Raw genomic sequence first — 18284 nt, 5'->3', positions numbered from 1 at the left:
GAACTTCTCTCTGTTTTTTCTTTTCAGGTGCACAAACCAAAGCTCTGGTGACCCAGCTGGCTATGTTAGGCCAGGTGATGAACGAACTGAGAGAAGACATCCGAGACCAGGTGAGTGGCTTGTCCGTTACATTCCTTGCAGCGAAGGGGCATTCCGCTGGAGCTCCATCACTTTATAAACATTGATCCCTCCCTCTCGCTGTGAAGCAAAAGTGGTGGCACTTGTGCTGCCTTGATATGCTCTTATGAACTTACGGCAAAATCTTACCCCATGTCAGGAGTGAGACTTACTGCCAGTCCTGTTGTTTTGGCCAACAGCACTAAGCATGCTTGGACTTGTGGGCAGGTTTTTAAGTGGGTGTGGCTTCTTGGGGACCTGGTACTTCAAAAACTGAAACTGCTCTTAATACATTCAGCGCGGCGCAGATTACAGCGCTGTGCTGAACGTTCTAATGAGCCAACGGGCTCATGACGGAACGGTTCCGTCATGAGCACAGGCCAACCGACGCTCATGACGGAACTGTTCCGTCAATATCATCGAGGGGGTTAAGACTTGGCCGAAAAGTTTGCCCTCACTGTCTGGTAACAATCCCTATCCTTCCAAATGTAAAAGGAACAGCAGCCTAAATGGAAACAGGAAGGTAGCGGCCTTCGGAGATTCCACTTGCACTAACTGATGTTTGGTAGCTCTTCTAACACAAGTGTGGTATATCACAACACAATGGTGCATATGGAGGCTCTTATTAATGGGCTAATTATAGGGGGGATTCATTGCATAATGAAATTCAGTAGCCCTTCTAACACAAGTGTTGTACATCATTGGTAGATATTGCCTAAGGAGGATGTTATCAATGACCTGATTACAGAGGAGTTTATAGCATAATGATATTTGAACATTAAAACAAACATCTTTTTTGAATTGCACTGTTTATGCAGCTTTGCCAGTTTGTGCTCTTAGCTGCACTTCATGAGTGCATAGCTGCACACCGCATTCCTGTTTTTGCACTGTTGATGGTCGTCATTGGACCTCCGCAAAACTGCATTCTGACTGTGCATTATACCACTTCAGGTGAAGGAGATGTCGCTCATCAGGAACACGATTATGGAGTGCCAAGCTTGTGGTGAGTACTAAAATGACAACTTAAATTGCTTCTACCACCTCATTGCTTAATTTGTATTAGTTGTTCCTAATGCAGACCATCAGCACTTATTTTTGGGGCCTAGACATCTTCAAAAACAATTTGTCTAGGTTATCACAGCAATATTGGAAGGTGTTTGAGCTGTTTCACCTCTGAGCACCACACTAACTTTCTCAGTCCCTGCAATAGAGTTTCCCTGACAGCCAGGTATATTTACTGTTTATATTCTAGGATTCCACGAGCATCGCTCCAGATGCAAGCCCAGCCCCTGCTTCCCAGGGGTCGACTGCATGGAAACCTACGAGTACCCTGGGTATCGCTGCGGACCCTGTCCACCGGGCTTTCAAGGCAATGGGTCGCACTGCATGGACATTGACGAAGTAAGAGCCCTCACCTCAAGTAAAAGTACTTCAAACAGAAGAGGTTTCGTTCTAATGTTACAAGTAAACTCAAAGTATAGAAACCTTTCTTCTTTTTACTTTTATTGAGAGAAAGTTTGTATTGTTTCTTTACTGGAAGTGCATGCACTTCTGATGTAGCCAACAGCCATTCTGTTCTACATTTTTGTTAACAATTGATCTTTTACCAAATTTCTTTATCCTTGTTTTACTGTTTCTTTTTCTGCTAATTGTTATTTGATTCATTAAACACAGCAGTATTGTCTTTAAAATATGTGATATCCCCAGTGGCGTTCCATGTGGAGACACTGACTAGATTGGTGCCTACCCATTTCCCAAACTGCCATCACTTCTAGATCCTAATATCTCCTCGCCCATGGGGGAAACTGACACCACCAACCCCATGATGAAGAAAGATGGTCCGTATTCCATTAAAACATTGACGTGCTCACAGACTTCAAGATCCTCGAACTCCAATAAAATCAAATTGAGAAGATCCCTGGATACTACAACACACTGAGCTCTTGTATCCGCCAACTTCCTTTTTTTCACCTCTACTGTAATTCTCCAAAGAGTCTGGATTTCTATATTCTCCACTCTTCTTCATCCTCGCCTGCACCCAAATGTTCTCTAGAACAAATGTGTGTTCTCACAATTTATCTCCCTCATGCTTACATTCAACTGGAAAATGAAACTTTCCTCAAGTTGATCTACATCAGAAATGTGTTATCTTCAGTTTGTACTATTATCTTTCAGTGCTCTTATGCGAACCCCTGCTTCTCTGGCTCCAAGTGCATAAACACAGCACCTGGCTTCCGCTGCGAGCCCTGTCCCCGTGGTTATAAGGGCAACATCGTCTCTGGGGTCGGAGTGGAATACGCCAAAGCCAGCAAACAGGTGAAACTCAGGACGTACTGGGGTTATCCGGTGCATAGGGAATTTAGTGTTGGCTGGATGTATCCAGGGAAAAGAACATCATGGAGAGCTTAAGGTATCTATGAAGGAAGGCATTAAAAGGATGCTTCAGGTGCCATGGCAATGTAAATTATGGAACCACTGGCTTTGCCTAAAGGTGGAAATTCAGAAAAGGCTCATTTGTATCTATTAGGGAAGTTCAAGGAGCATGAAGGGTGTTGGGAATGACATTCAAGGAGTGCTTGAACTGTGTAGAAAAACGATGGGAGCTGTTGAAATGTCAATGGTTGTAGGAAATTTAGAGAGCGTGCTTGGTGTCGGGGAAAATCATGGAGTGATTTTGTGTGCAATGAAATTCATATACGTGCTGGAGGTGTCTAAGAAAAGTCTGGGAATACTGGAGGTGTATCTAGAAATGTATAAGTAATAAAGTTTTCTGGGTTTACCAACGTTAGTGTAGGTTCCCTCAATTAAAATGTTATCTAAAATGCAAGCGTGTTCACATCTTATTTACATTTGATTTTTAAATGTAGAGTAGGTTTGTTTTTCCATTTCAATTTGCTCAAATAGAACTTGCCTCTTGTGTATCGATGGGCGTTGATCCAGTCTTCTAAAATCAATGGATGGGCCCAACCTTAGCTGGTGATGATACAGAGTGAGTTTTCTCTGCTATCATTAATTGTGGAAGACTTAGCTATTCATCACTCATATGGATTAAAGCTTCAGAAATGGGTTACTCTAAATTAAAATAGCAGATAGTGTGAGGTTCTGAAAATATGCTTGGTTTGCATGGCCCGTAGACATGTATGCAACCAAACTGTACCTTCCGTAAGATATGTAAGTAAAACATTTTCATTAAGGAAAACTAAAAAAACTAATTAAGTATACATGGGAGTTACCACCAGTGAAGGGAATTTAAGAAGTGCTACAGGTGTTTGAGTTGAAATTCATATGGTGCTTATGGTTTATGAGGGAGATGACAGTCAGGGTATGCAAGATGTATCTGGCCGTGGAGAATCACAGTGTTGCGTGTGAGTGGGGTAGGTCAAGGAGCCCTTCATATTTCTTAGCTGGAGAAAACAGGTAACCCTAAGGTTGTTTGGAATAAGGACATTTCAGGAATCCTGGGATAAAGGGAGTTCTGGAAAGGTTCTTTGAGTGCTGGGGTTATCCGAGATAGGTGCAACTTCAAGAGCTATTGCTACATCCAGAGAAGGCAGGTTTGCAGTGGGCAGCATGCTCTGGAGTGAGGCAAGTCTGTTACATGGGAAGACATGGAGGAGGGGATTTGGGAGGTATGGTGTCTTTGGGGTACACCTGATTCTGGCCAAGTGTGGTAATCTGGAGAAGGGCTGATGTGAACTAGAGTAGTTAATTTACCATGATACATGGAGTGAGGTGTTGTTGAACTATGCGGTCTTTGTTTTATGCAGGGGTGCACCGACATTGATGAGTGCAATGATGGGAACAACGGAGGATGTGATGCCAACTCCATCTGCACCAATACAGTGGTGAGTGTGATCTGCATATGCAGCACCGTGGTTAATGCACTTTCCGCTAGCACAGTTGTACCGGCTGCATCAAAAAACTCTGTGGTCTGCAGTAACAATACACTCATGAACATGGTTACTGAGCTGCCAAAATCATGGTGGTAACACAAGTGACATTACATGCTCTCGACTGTCAATGACCCTGGATGGTTAACTCCTTACACGCCATTGGTCCCACAGTGGAGTCTTGTTTTCTACGAGGGTCTGGGGAATAGTACATAGTGGAATCTAAATAAAGTAAACTCTGCCGCCACAGGGAACTCAATACTTTCTGTTACTACCATTGCTTTGCTGACCTTTGAGTCCAGAAGTAGTAAGGACAGAGCCAAGGATACCCAGGGGCACCACTGCAGCCTCTAGAACTGGTATCAACTAGTTGACATCCATGTAGTTGAGTGTGGTCTGTCACAACACAGTGATGTGTATGTTCTGCATCAACAGTACAGCATGCAGTGCTTCTCCAGCCCCTGACACAACACTTAGGCCTGCACTAGGTTATCATGGGACACTTGCATCGTGCCCATCTCCGGACCCTACACTGGGTCTCTACTAACACAATAAGGCACCTGTACTGCTTCACTTTGGCCTGCGCTAGTGTCGCGAGGTACCTACACTTCTTGCCCAACTCCTGACACTGCACTTGAGCCTCTGCTAATGCAATAAGCACCTGTACCACATCATTTGGGCATGTACTAGTTCAGTAAGGTACATGCACTCCATGCCCGGATTGTGGCACTGCACTTGAGCTTGTACTAGTGGATAAAGGAGACCTGTATTACTAACCCAGCAGCAGACACTTTCCTAAAGGTCCTGCACTACTACCTTTAGAGGCATATTCTACTTACTCAGAGGCATACACTACTTACTGCAAGGGCCTATACTAATCTCTTACTTACCGATAATACTGCCCTAAGAGGGTTCTGTTACTTCCATTCCAGACCTGTTCTACTATCCTTGGTGCCTTTGCCTCAGGGCCCTACATAGCTGGCTGTAGGGACCTGTACTACTAGCCTTTGTGAGGTGTACTGCTACTCTCAGTAGAAAATAACAATGTCAGGAGGAGTCTGTACTACTAAACTTTGAAACCTATACTTCTCTTCTTTGCTACTGTCCTCAGAGCACTGTTCTGCTGCCCTCGGGTGTTGTGCGATAATCTTTATTTACCTATACTACTTCTCGAGGTACCAGAACCACTGCTGTAAGGGCCCAGTACATCTACCCTCAAAAGCCAATAATGTACTGCTGCCATTAGAGAGTGACTGTCCTGTGAGGATGGTACTGTCACCCTTGCAGACCTAACCTCTGCCTCGGGGCATATGCTATTACACTTAGATAACTATGCTACTGCTTTCAGGTGAGCTCCTATGTTCCACTGTCGTAGGCTCTGATGCCACCCGCAGGCAATCTTTCCTGTTATCCCTTCTTGTTCTTTTACCTCACTGCTCAAGCATCTAAGGTTCTTTGCGCATAATTCGGCCTCAGTCATCTCACTAACTACTGTTCTTCAATAACCTTGTTCTGACCTAAGCCCTCTACCTCTGCATAATCACCCTAGCGTACTCCATGCCTCACAATGCCAAGGAGCTACCAAATGATGCTGCATTTACCCATTGCCACTTCCTGTGTCTCACGGACTTTTCTTTTTTCACCTGATTGTATATTCTTAAGCACAGATACCTCCTTAGTAAACAGGCGTATGTGAGTCAAAGCATCCTTATGTCACATGTGCAAAAACAAACCTGACGCACACCTTCTTCTCTGGCAGGGCTCCTTCAAATGCGGCCCATGTAAAATCGGGTTTGTTGGCAACCAGACAGTGGGCTGCCTGCCCAAGAAGTCCTGCAGCAGCCCTGACTTCAACCCCTGTGACGAGAACGCGCACTGCGTGTTCGAGAGGAATGGCGATGTGAGCTGTGTGGTAAGTTATATGACTGTTGCCGAAACGTGTGACGTGAACGCGCACTGCGTGCTCGAGATGAACGGTGACGTGCCCGGACATGGCAACATTTTAGAGCAGGCAGTTGGGAAATTTATCATTTTTTTTTAAAAAAAGGTCTGGAGAATGTATTTTCCCCACTGACCCATTAAAGCAGAGACAATCGGCCTGAATCAGGTCTATTGGTATGGTGACCGACAACCAGCATTTAATTTTTGCCAGTTTAATAATATTGCGCACACAAAAACCGGGTTTAACCGCTTCGCTGCGGCTGGAATTCCTCCACTGTGCTGGAGAATTCCATGCATGAGCGGTTCAGACGGCTCCCGGCCGTCCTCCGCACACGCCCACCATAACATCAGACGGCCAGGGGCTGTCTGATGCACGGAAGCGGTTAAACAATGTTTTTGTTTGTACTGTGTAAAACTGACAAAAAATTAAATTGAAGCCTGTCACATGCTCTAATCTCCCCTTCAAGAATTAAGGACAAAGCATTAACCTTTGATGTCAGAGGTACTTCTTGGAGAGGGAGATTGGATGTCAGGAATCGAAATTTAAATTTTGTCCAGTTTTACAAAACTCCAAATCGGGTTTCTGCTTGCAGGAATTGGGAAGTGGGAGACTAGCCTTGAAATCAGCAGTCTCTCGCCTGAACCAGGAGGGTTGGCATGTTGTGTGATCTGTTCGGTAAGTGATGACTGCTGTTGAAATGCTATCCTTATGAGTAAAAGCACAGGAATACAAACAAGGGTCAGTGTCACAGAATCATTATTTATAGTCAGAAACACAACAACAACTCCTCACTGCGTCCAAGGACCACAGAACACTTAACTCATATACTACTTACAAATTGGGTGCAAAAACAAACAGCACAGTTAGTGTTATTTACTATGTTTCACAGCCTATCACTAGCCACCTAAATTGTAATTTTAAAAAATATATATATTTATTGGCATTTTTCATCGTTGCAGTACAGAAACAATTCTCAGCAAGAATTTGAAGACGTTTCAATGTCAATACCTCAGCATCACGTTTTTTATACAGTGGTAAACAGTAAGACGGCAGTTGCATATCCCTTCGGTCCCCCTCTGATCCACCCCGCCATCCCTCTTCCCACCCCGTGTCAAGACCTCACTGGGATTCAGCAAGCGTAAGCCCATAGTGTTTAAGCCACAGCTTCCATATTCTTCAGAACTTTTTGGGACAACCCCTTCTAAACTGAAATTTTAAGCATATAGTTAAGCATTTTTCGGATCTCACATGCAGTATAAAATTGTTCGAGCATTTATGGCTTCACTGAAGATCACTACAATGCACAACCAGGAAAGCAAGCAAGTAACCATTTCTTCTACCCAGAAGGACCATCCCATCAAAATAGGCCTCCCTCCAAATCTACGTACATATGGTTGAAAATTATTTGTTATGAGCATTCTGTTCTAAATGTTTAGTCGGAAATCTGTGGTCCTAAATGTACGTTTAAATTTTTTGGAGAAACTCAACAAATGGCGTAAACTATAAGTAAGAAGTCAAGTTAATTATTATTTTCTAAAGCACACTCTCACCCAATTGGTTTTTACTGGTGAGGTTGAGAGTCCACAAGGACTGGTGAGAGGGTTTGTCGATTGCTGGGAAAAAAGTCCTAAAGGAACACTGCGTACAAACGGGTTGATCCATCATGGTGGTAATATGGAACAGTAAGAAGACCATTTAAGGCTCATCACATTTGGTAGCCTGGAGTGTTGTTAGAGGATGCAATTATTAAAAACTCAAGCCCTGCCTCAAAGAACACTTTTTGAATCACATATTGGGAGTTGAATGCAATGCATCTGTGCACTGCCAGCCAGTTTAGGGAGTGGTAACCAGGGGTTGTTTGCTAAGTCTTATCAGGATCTGACTCATATGTTTCAGAGCTGTTGTAGGCAAGGTAAACCAGGTTTATATCTACCACAAGACAGAAATAATATGTTCCTTTGTAGTACCTGGTGTGAGGATGAGAGGAAGGGCAGAACATGTCTTAGTCTCTGCTTTTGAAAAAGCTCACTTTGATACCGCTATCCATGTGAAGTCCTTAGAGGGAGATCAGAGTCAAGCAGGATCCCAGATTATGTACAACATTTTTAATAATGGCCCATTCAGAAGATTGCCGAGAAAATTAGCTTCCAAATAGCTGAGGTGATAAGAAGCTCAGGTGGGTTGGATTCAGTCTGAGAACATTTTCAGCCAGCCACCAACTGTTCGCGTTTGACTCCAGAGACGTGTGTAGCAGTTTTACTCTCATTACGTTCCTGCTGTTCATAGGGCTACAGAAGATAACGTTGGAATGAGTATTGGAACCGGGATAATCTCAGTGGGCTTTCTAGTAAGGCGTCTTTCTTCTCAGACATTCTACATTGAGATTGCAGGTTTGGGTTGCCCTTAGGAGGATTTCTGTCTGGGTTCTATGACAGTGGTCTCCAGAAGTCCTTGACCGCTGTAGGCTACACTGTTAGGAGATATTCCCAAAAGAAATGAGAAAAAGACTTATCAGGTCTGGTTTAGACCTAGCTGTACTAGGGGCATCAGCTGGGAGGAGAGGGCTCCTCTCCCAATTTGGGAGAAGGGTTTCTCATCTCCCAGTGTTAGGTTGGTGAGCGCTTTTATGCCGTCTTCCAGTTTTATGATCGCATAACTTTTAACACCTGCACGTAATTGTAGAGGAAAAGTTTCTTGAGAAGGTAACTACCTAACTAACTGGCACATCATTTGGTCCATGCTTTTTGGCGTCTCACTGTTTTTCTTCCCGGGGTTCCTCATGAAGGTATTAACTGGATTTTGTTGCTGTCCTTTGGTATAAGTTGGCTAGACTGACCATCGGGTTTTTGATGGAATCGCTGAGGAGTTCGTGGTCACTGGACATTATCCCATTTAGCTAACGTTGTTTACTACTGATATCCCATGGCTATCAATATTATGGATTAAAAGAAAAATATGTGAGGCTTGCAGGGGCTGTGAAGTAAGATTGCATTGTAATGACACTGATAGAGATTCTATCGACTAAGTGGCAAGCTAAGAAACCAGATGTAGGGCTCATTATTAAAAGAGCATAATAATAAACAGTAGATATGGAAAGTTGGTTGTGTGTTCGAATAATGTTGACAGAAATATTTTCTTCTACAAATGTTGTAGTCAGGATATCAGTTAATCCCCGGGTGTAGAGTTTGTATTACTAGCCTTGGTGGAGTGATACTGTTCGAAACAATATTCAGGACATAATATTTAGGTCAAACGATATTCTGATCATGATATTCCGGTGACCGTGATTTAAGATTGGGATACATGAAGGACATTTTTTATCAGTGACTAAATATGTTCCCAACAAAGTGTGTGGATAGTCATTAAATGAATTAAAAAGTCCTGAAGCAGTTGTGTAGACTTTACCAGGATGAGAAAGTAGGGGTACTTCAAGTTTGTGGTTTAAGATTGTGCAAAGTGATGTGCAGATGGAGAGGGCTGGGCTCTTTTGGAATATTCTGTCTTTCATTATTTTTAACAAGCTGTAAAAAGTAGATCTTTGAGGACCCAGATAAAGGCAGCACATTTCCTGAAAACAGATAGAATTCACTTGAATTGATTTTAATTTGTGTCTTTTCTAATACTTCCACTCTAGTGGCCTGTTGAATAGCAGGAGCAGAAGGGGCAGGAAAGACGCAGTGCATGTAGAAATATGACTTCTAATGGCTCCTTCTGACTGCAGATGCCTTACCATGTAAATATCCTCAGGGCAGGCACCAGACTGAATCTGAAAAATTTCGAAGCAGTGCACCTGCGTGCCGGCAGGTAGTGCCATGTGACTCAGTGTAAATACTGTTCCACTTCGGAAGTGACAACAAATCCGCATATAAGTACTACCTTGTGCACGAACGTCATTTCCTTTTTTCCACACATTTTGACAAGGATACCGAGCTGAGCTCCTCTTTTTCTTCACTTGTGAAGAGATTTTCCTGAGCCCCATAAGGCTAAATGTTTAGGCTTGTTGCATGAATTTAAGGCTTGCAGCGACTGCACCCTGATGAACCCAAAATCCATCCAAGATTGCGAGGTGAAGCTCTACATGGCAAAGCACTGAGAGGCTCCGCACAGGTTTCGCTCCAAGTCGAAATCGAGAGTGCAGATCAACTCATGTTCGTGCTCCTGAAGCCAGTCCTGAGGCAGATCTTCCTCAAGGTTGAAGTCTCCCAGTAAGTCAGGGAAGACACAATAGAAGTCTAAGTGGGACTCAGCCTCTTTCCACCACTCCAAACATTGATGCAGGCACCAAAGCCACCAGCGCCAGAAGAGGACCCACAATTTATTGTGTTGTCAGACTCTGACCCAGCTTCGGTTCGATCTCTAACAACGGCAAGGGTCGGACCGTGATATTCTGCAAACTACTTTGAACCCACAGCACTCGATTCAACTACTGCGTTATCTTCGCACACTACACTGTATCAGCTTTTTGGCTTAGACTCTGATCATAGCCAGCCTTATAGGCATGACAATGGTGAGCATGGGGACGAATTTGCCCCACCTCAGGACAAAGACAGCTGGTACATGGACTCACAGGAGGCTGTGGGCTGGACACCCTTCCCCGACACTGGGCTGGTTTCCCACCCTGGACCAGCAACAGAAGAAACAACCTCTTTTTCAACGGCCATCAGGAGGTCTTCTGAGGTCCTTGAGGTACACCTCCCACTTATGAAAGTTATGACGAACATACTCGCAGAGGTCGTACAGTCGTAGATCTCCACATCCCCACTAAGGAATTTTAAAACAAACATACTTAAAGACGTCCTACAGCCTGACTAGGCCTCACCTGAACCTCCTTTACCCCTCATTAACACACTACTGGCCACCTCAGCTAAGTCATGCTCTGGCCTCCGCAGTCAACCGACAAGTTGCCTGTCTTCATAGACCTGCCCCAGACGACCCAGATTTTCTGCCCATCATTCAACACTTGAAAATTTGGTGGTGCAGGTATCCACTGATAGAGTGAACCCTACAGGTGGATGCCTTTGGCAAGTGTGCATTCTCTACAACCAATCTTGCCTTGAGGTTACTGATCAAAGGCTTCCTCCTTGGGTGTTATGCCTATGCATTATGCAACGTGGTGGGTGACACCTTACCTGCAGTCCCAGAAAACTTATGGGCTTCCTTGCCCAAACTATTCAAGATAGATTATGTCCATATATGCGATCTGCTGTGGCCTGGACACCATAGACAGTCCAGGCAGGGCTATGGGAACTAGCTTGGTGCTTTGATACAGCCCTAGAATGATTTAAAGAAAGCCGAGGTACAACACATTCTCTGGGTCTTTCAGCTCCAGTCCAGAAATCGCCACAGCAATTTTACCCTTTTAGGGGATATGATATTGGTCGGCCACATAGACAGTGGCAGTCCCACTGCCTGCACAACCGATTTCTCACCCCTTTAGAGGCCAAGCTGTTGTTCCAGCAGATAATGGCCCGGTTATCAGGGACAGTTTCCTCCCAGTCTTCTGGCCCTTAAGCAACAACCACAAAATCCCTCTGGGAGCAGGATCAGTCACTTTCTGAAAGGATGGGAAAACTTCACATCCAACACATGAGTCCTGCAGATCTTCCAACTGGGTTACGCGTTGCTATTCCTTCTCTATCAACAACACCTGCCACCTATGGTGGAATGCCGGTCTCAGAACCATCTGTGTGCCTCACTGCAGGAAGCACATACTCTTTTGGCCAAAGGAGCCACAGAGAGGGTTGCAGCATTGGAATCAGGGACTGGTTGTTATTACTTCCTTGTGCCGAAAAGGATGCATGCCTCCTTCCTGTTCTAGCCCATTGACCTTTCAATGCCTTCCTCCGCAAAGACAAATACAAGATGTTTACTTTGGTGTATAGTTTCCCGTCCATCTTACTGGCCCACAGACGCCACTTGCGGTTCAAGGTGTGTCACAAGCACTTTCCGTTTGCTGTGCTCCCTTTTGGCCTCACCAGTGCCCCTTGGGTGTTCTCAAAAGTGAAGATGGTGGTCACTGCCCCTCTTTGGATATCGGGTGTACCTTCATTGCCCTACTTCAGTGGCTGACTCTAAACAGTCAGTCGTGGACCATCTCCAGATGACAGCGAACATTTTGACATCATTGGGGTTCTCGATCAACCTGCTGAAATTACACATTTCTTCACTTACACGCCCTTTCATCAGGGCCAACCTGGATACAGTGCACTTTAGAGTTTTTCTTCTGGACCAGCAAGTCGCAGACATTCAGGCTATGATCTCGATGTTTCATTCTTCATCCTGAATCTCTTAAAGGTGGCTTTAAGGCTTCTAAGACTATCAGCTTCCTGCATCCTGCTCACAAGTCATGCCAGATGGCACCTGAGAGCGTTGAAGTGGGACATGAAGTCTCAGTGGGCCCAGCACCAAGGGAACTTATTGGATTGCATCCAGGTGTCAGAGGAGGCTGCATATGATCTGCTGTGGTAGCTGCTTGGCCACAACTGGCCAAATGGCACTCTCCTCAATGTACCCCACCCGGTGGTGATGAACGCTTGCTATTGGGTTGGGGACAACACCACCACTATGTTGTATTGCAACAAGCAGTGCTGGGTAGGGAAGGTCCAGGGCCCTAAGCCAGGAGGCTCTGCGCCTCTGGAGTTGGCTGAATCAACAGGGGATTTCCCTGTGGTGGTACCCCATACTGGCAGGATGAACAGCCAACCCAAGTCATCCTAGTGGCACCAGATTGGGCCAGGAGAGCGTGATACCCAGAACTTCTGGACCTGAGCATCTGCCTCCAATCAGGCTTCCACTGTGGGAGTACCTCCTGTTGCAGGGCAGGGTCTTGCGCCAGAGCCAGCACAATCAATATCTCCATTGATCTCCCTTCCAAGGTCATTGATGTTATTCTAGCAACCAGGTGCCCTTCCCCAAAATCTGCATATGAAGGGTGCTGGGACGTGTTTGTTACATGGTGTGGTATCCAGCAGTTAGATCCCTTTTAAGGTGAAACTTTCAGATGTGTTGTCGTTCACTTTGTTTTTGGCCCAGCAAGACCTTGCTCTGGGCACATTTAAAGGTTACCTCTGGGCTATTTCAGCCTGTTTAAGTCTGCTGGATTAACTGTCATTGTTCAGATCTCAAGTTGTGGTGCGTGTTATATAAGGTTTGCAACATGTGTTTCCACCAACACCCTTTGTAATGCCACAGTGGGGCTTGTATTTAGTGATCATTTAGAGATTTAATGTTTTTTAGTATGGGGCCTTGAACCCGCCCCTCTTCTCCATTGGCTGGATTCCTAAATGGAGGCCAGCCATTGGAGGAGAGGGGCATCACTCTGTTCAAGCCCCGTCTTTTTCGGATTCTGGGGCGTGTTTTTTGCAGTTTTCTCGCCGTGACGTCATCCGTCACTCAACAGCAAAAACCACGCCCCGAATGTGAAAATGTCGGCGCTTTTCGGACGTCATTTCTGCGCGACCGCTGCCGCAAGAAGTCGAGACGCTGCCGAGTCCTCCGGTGAGTGCTTGCTGTCCTGCCCCCCCCCTCGTTGCTCGTGCTTGCTATCCTGCCCCCCCCCCTTGTTGCTTGTGCTTGCTGTCCTGCCCCCTCTCGTTGCTCGTGCTTGCTGTCCTGCCCCCCCTCGTTGCTCGTGCTTGCTGTCCCCCCCTCGTTGCTTGTGCTTGCTGTCCTGCCCCCCCTTGTTGCTTGTGCTTGCTGTCCTGTCGCCCTTCATTGCTTGTGCTTGCTGTCCTGCCCCCCTCGTTGCTCTTGCTTGCTGACCTGCCCCCCCTTGTTGCTTGTGCTTGCTGTCCTGCCCCCCTCGTTGCTCGTGCTTGCTCTCCTGCCCCCCTCGTTGCTTGTGCTTGCTGTCCCGCCCCCCTCGTTGCTTGTGCTTTCTGTCCTGCCCCCCCTCATTGCTTGTGCTTGCTGTCCTGCCCCCTCCTCGTTGCTTGTGCTTGCTGTCCTGCCCCCTCGTTGCTTGTGCTTGCTCCCCTGCCCCCCCTCATTGCTTGTGCTTGCTGTCCTGCCCCCTCGTTGCTTGTGCTTGCTCTCCTGCCCCCCTCGTTGTGGTTGCTGTCCTGCCCCCTCGTTGCTCGTGCTTGCTCTCCTGCCTCCCCTCGTTGCTTGTGCTTGCTCTCCTGCCCCCCTCGTTGCTTGTGCTTGCTGTCCTGCCCCCCTCGTTGCTCGTGCTTGCTGTCCTGCCCCCCCTCGTTGCTTGTGCTTGCTGTCCTGCCCCCTAGTTGCTCGTGCCTGCTCTCCTGCCCTCCCCTCGTTGCCTGTGCTTGCTGTCCTGCCCCCCCCCCCCCGGTTGCTTGTGCTTGGTGTCTTGCCCCCCCTCATTGCTTGTGCTTGCTGTCCTGCCCCCCCTCGTTTCTCGTGCTTGCTGTCTTGCCCCTCCCCCTTGTTGCTTGGGCTTGCTGTCCTGCCCCCATGTGCTTGCTCTCCTGCCCCCCCTCGTGGCTTGTGCTTGCTCTCCTGCCCCCTTGTTGTTCGTGCTTGCTCTCCTGCCCCCCTCGTTGCTTGTGCTTGCTGTCCTGCCCCCCCTCGTTGCTTGTGCTTGCTGTCCTGCCCCCTCGTTGCTCGTGCTTGCTCCCCTGCCCCCTCGTTGCTTGTGCTTGCTCCCCTGCCCCCTCGTTGCTTGTGCTTGCTCTCCTGCCCCCTCGTTGCTTGTGCTTGCTGTCCTGCCCCTCGTGCTTGCTGTCCTGCCCCCTCGTTGCTTGTGCTTGCTCTCCTGCCCCCTCGTTGCTTGTGCTTGCTGTCCTGCCCCCTCGTTGCTTGTGCTTGCTCCCCTGCCCCACCTCGTTGCTTGTGCTTGCTGTCCAGCCCCCTCGTTGCTTGTGCTTGCTCCCCTGCCCCACCTCGTTGCTTGTGCTTGCTCTCCTGCCCCCCTCGTTGCTCGTGCTTGCTGTCCAGCCCGCTCGTTGCTTGTGCTTGCTGTCCTGCCCCCTCGTTGCTTGTGCTTGCTGTCCTGCCCCCTCGTTGCTTGTGCTTGCTCTCCTGCCCCCCCTCGTTGCTCGTGCTTGCTGTCCAGCCCCCTTGTTGCTTGTGCTTGCTGTCCTGCCCCCTCGTTGCTTGTGCTTGCTGTCCTGCCCCCTCGTTCGTTGTGCTTGCTCTGCTGCCCCCTTATTGCTCATGATTGCTGTCCCCCCCCCATCCTCCCCTCTCGTTGCTTGTGCTTGCTCTCCTGCCCTGCTATTGGCATTGTAAATGACAATGCCATTTATTTATGGTTTTTTTTTGAAAAACATAAATAAAAATAATGTCATGAGCAATGCCAATAGCTCTAACTTTAAGAATGCCGAGACCATTGCACTGTAAATGCTTGTTTTGATATGTACCCCTTTTAAACCAATGCACAGTTGTTTGTTGCATCAACTCACCTTAAGAACTGTTTTCCTGGCGGTAATCCCATCTGCGCGCTGGATGAAAGAACTTCAGGCCCTCTTGGTTGAGCCTCCTTAAACCATCAATTTCCTGGACAAACTAGTTTGAAGGACTCAGGCGGCATTCCAATTGAAGGTGATGATGCCTTTTCATATCAGTCAAGCCATCAGTCTTCTGATCTGCAATTCATTGGCAATGAAGAGTTCTCCAGAAGGCCTATGGGCTCACTTCATCAGAGCCAAAACTGCTACTAGTGAGTTGGCATGCAGAGTCCATGTTTTTAGATATCAGTCAGGCATGTACGTGGGCATCAGTGCAGGTATTCACATAGCACTACTGCCTCTACAGTCAGGTCTGTAGAGATGGGCATTTTGCCCTCTGGGTTCTGTAGAACTTTTTCGTCTGAGCCATTCCGCAAACTCACCTCTTTAGGAGATACTGCTTTGATATCTGCTCACAAGGTAAGGAATCTGCGGTTAGAAGTATCCATCAGAAGAACATGTTACTTACCTTTGGTAATGCTCTTTGGGGATACTGTATCGAACAGCAGATTACTCACCACCCTCCCACCTGCCCGGTCCGTGGAATAGTCTCTTCCATCTCAAAATAATCCCAATCTAGGAATCTGCACTCTGGTTCGTGCAGTGCACTGACGACTCCACGTCTGAGAACGCACAAGATTTCAAGAAAGAAACCGACAAGTGTGAGTATGGGTGCCTCTTGTAGGTGGCTCCGTTTATCACTTCCAGAGCGGAATGGTGTTGATCCGGAGCCGCGCGTTGCCACCAGCTGGTGTGCAAGAGCACTGCATTGAAATTTCCAGATCCCGCCTTGTGCCCGCCTGGGGATATTCACATTGTGAGGAAAATGCGGTTAGACAGAGTATCAACCAGAAAGAGCTTTACCAAAGCTAACTAACTTGTTCCTTGTGGCTGTTATGATGTGATACTTGCAATGTCAATTGGAAATTACAGTTATGAGTATCTTCAAACTGTGCATGTTCCTAAGGCTTTGAGGATCTCTGGATCTAAGGCTACGAGGTAGACTTATCAATTTTTTTGTCTTTTTTCTTTATTGTATAGTGCAATGTAGGCTGGGCTGGCAATGGATACGGGTGTGGACATGACACCGACATTGATGGATACCCAGATGAGCCAATGCCCTGCATCGATAACAACAAGCACTGCAAAAAGGTATGTAACAGCACTGTGTGCGCAACTTTAATTGAGTGCCAGAAGTTATTATGAACCTGTTTTTGTCTCTCATTTCAGGATAACTGCCGCTTCACTCCAAACTCTGGACAGGAAGACGCTGACAATGATGGGATAGGGGACCAGTGTGACGAAGATGCAGATGGCGATGGCATAAAGAACGTTGAGGTGCTTGCGCCTGACTATCATGATGATCTCACTACTTAGGGGTCATTTAGAGCCTGAGAAATCTAGTCCAATGATGTGCTGAGTTGGATTAACTCAGCCACAGGCAGTTGTGCTAAACTTTGTGATGGCATCCAGTGTGAGTAGGTACAATATGTTGGGATCAAGGTATGGATACAGTCTGATGCATAAGACATCACTGATCACTGCGTGTCTCTTGGAGGATATGTCTTTGCGAAATGGATCTGTGTTTCAAATTAATGCAGGACACATTAAGTGATTTCAATTTATAAAGCTAGAAATTAGAAATTTAGAACTTCTCTGAATCACAATCAGAATTATTAAGGATTCATCTGAACAATACCAATTGAAATTTGCAGGAGCCCTTGTTTGGCAAAATCAGTCAGAATCATGAATTTTCGAAAATACTCTAATTTCTGAGTCCATCCAATAATATAGATATTCGACTCATTTTGGGCTTCATTGCAACTGTGCTTCAATCCCTTGTGCTATCTGTTCACACTGTAGATGCTGATGCAGCTTGATGCGGTATTAATTGGGTGTGCTAAATTAATGCATCATTCCTAGTTGTCTGGCTGGGAATAAGTTGTAACCTGCATAATCTCAATTTGCACACCTTATTTGCATTTATTTTACCTTATTTTAAGCAGTGTTAGCCATTTACATTCTACTTTTTTTATTGCACAATGTGAAATTAAGACATTGGAGATATGGAGTAATTGCTGCAAAATTTTGAATCCTTATTTTTAGAGCAAAGAAGCGTTTCTACCTCAAATGGAATTTGCGGGTGATTTTAGCGCCTTGACGCCCTTGGGCTGTTAGCGCTTTATACATTTTATATTCATTCAATCATTTTGAAGGGTTAAGGCATGGCATTCAGGTAGCCATTGTTAATGTATTTTGTCCCGTTTTGTCCTGTCCTGATAAAGACCCTGTGTATCACCACCTCCACAGGACAACTGCAGGCTCGTCCCAAATAAGGACCAGCAGAACTCAGACACGGACTCCTACGGTGATGCCTGTGATAACTGCCCAAATGTCCCCAACAATGACCAGAAGGACACGGACAGCAACGGAGAGGGAGACGCTTGCGACAATGACATTGATGGAGATGGTAAGCTTCTTGTACAACATGGCTTGCTTAGGAATTGTATTTGTATTTGTATTTGTATGTGGATTTATAGAGCGCGATTGCTGCCCGGGGGCGTCCAAGCGCTAGGAACCAACAGAGGGGAGAGATGGAACCGGGTGGACTGGCGAGGCATTACTGTGGGGAGTTGAAGAGGAATGTTTTGAGCTGTTTCCGGAATGAGGAGAGGTTGGGGTTGGCTCTCAGACGTCTTGGAGGCATTGTAGGTGAAGGTCCTACCGCCAGATCTGACCTTCTTTATTCTGGGTGTTGTGGCCATGAAGGCCTGGTTTGATCGAAGATTTCTGGTAGGTTGGTAATGGGAGACTAGGTTGCGGGTGATGAGGGGGCCTGTGTTCCAGAAGGCTTTGAAGTGGATTCTTTGGCGAACTGGTAACCAATGTAATTTGATCAGACCAGCTCTGACGGATTGTTGACGAGGG

At 46.5% G+C, this 18284-nt stretch overlaps 1 protein-coding gene across 1 annotated transcript in view; it reads left to right on the top strand.

Moving 5' to 3' along the window:
* THBS3 (thrombospondin 3) overlaps positions 1 to 18284 on the top strand; it is a 180156-nt gene that overhangs the window by 94804 nt on the left and 67068 nt on the right. The window contains exons 6-14 of the mRNA XM_086947390.1: positions 28 to 110; positions 1069 to 1120; positions 1370 to 1518; positions 2293 to 2433; positions 3885 to 3962; positions 5767 to 5919; positions 16398 to 16508; positions 16587 to 16694; positions 17667 to 17826. Coding sequence (XP_086803516.1) covers positions 28 to 110; positions 1069 to 1120; positions 1370 to 1518; positions 2293 to 2433; positions 3885 to 3962; positions 5767 to 5919; positions 16398 to 16508; positions 16587 to 16694; positions 17667 to 17826 — 1035 coding nt within the window. The remainder of the gene's footprint in view (positions 1 to 27; positions 111 to 1068; positions 1121 to 1369; positions 1519 to 2292; positions 2434 to 3884; positions 3963 to 5766; positions 5920 to 16397; positions 16509 to 16586; positions 16695 to 17666; positions 17827 to 18284) is intronic.

The sequence above is a fragment of the Lissotriton vulgaris genome, chromosome 12 (genome assembly GCF_964263255.1).
Source record: "Lissotriton vulgaris chromosome 12, aLisVul1.2, whole genome shotgun sequence".
NCBI classification, from domain to species: Eukaryota; Metazoa; Chordata; class Amphibia; order Caudata; family Salamandridae; genus Lissotriton; species Lissotriton vulgaris.
The sequence above is the reverse complement of the archived record's forward strand: the minus strand, read 5'-3'. Positions and strand labels throughout refer to the sequence as shown.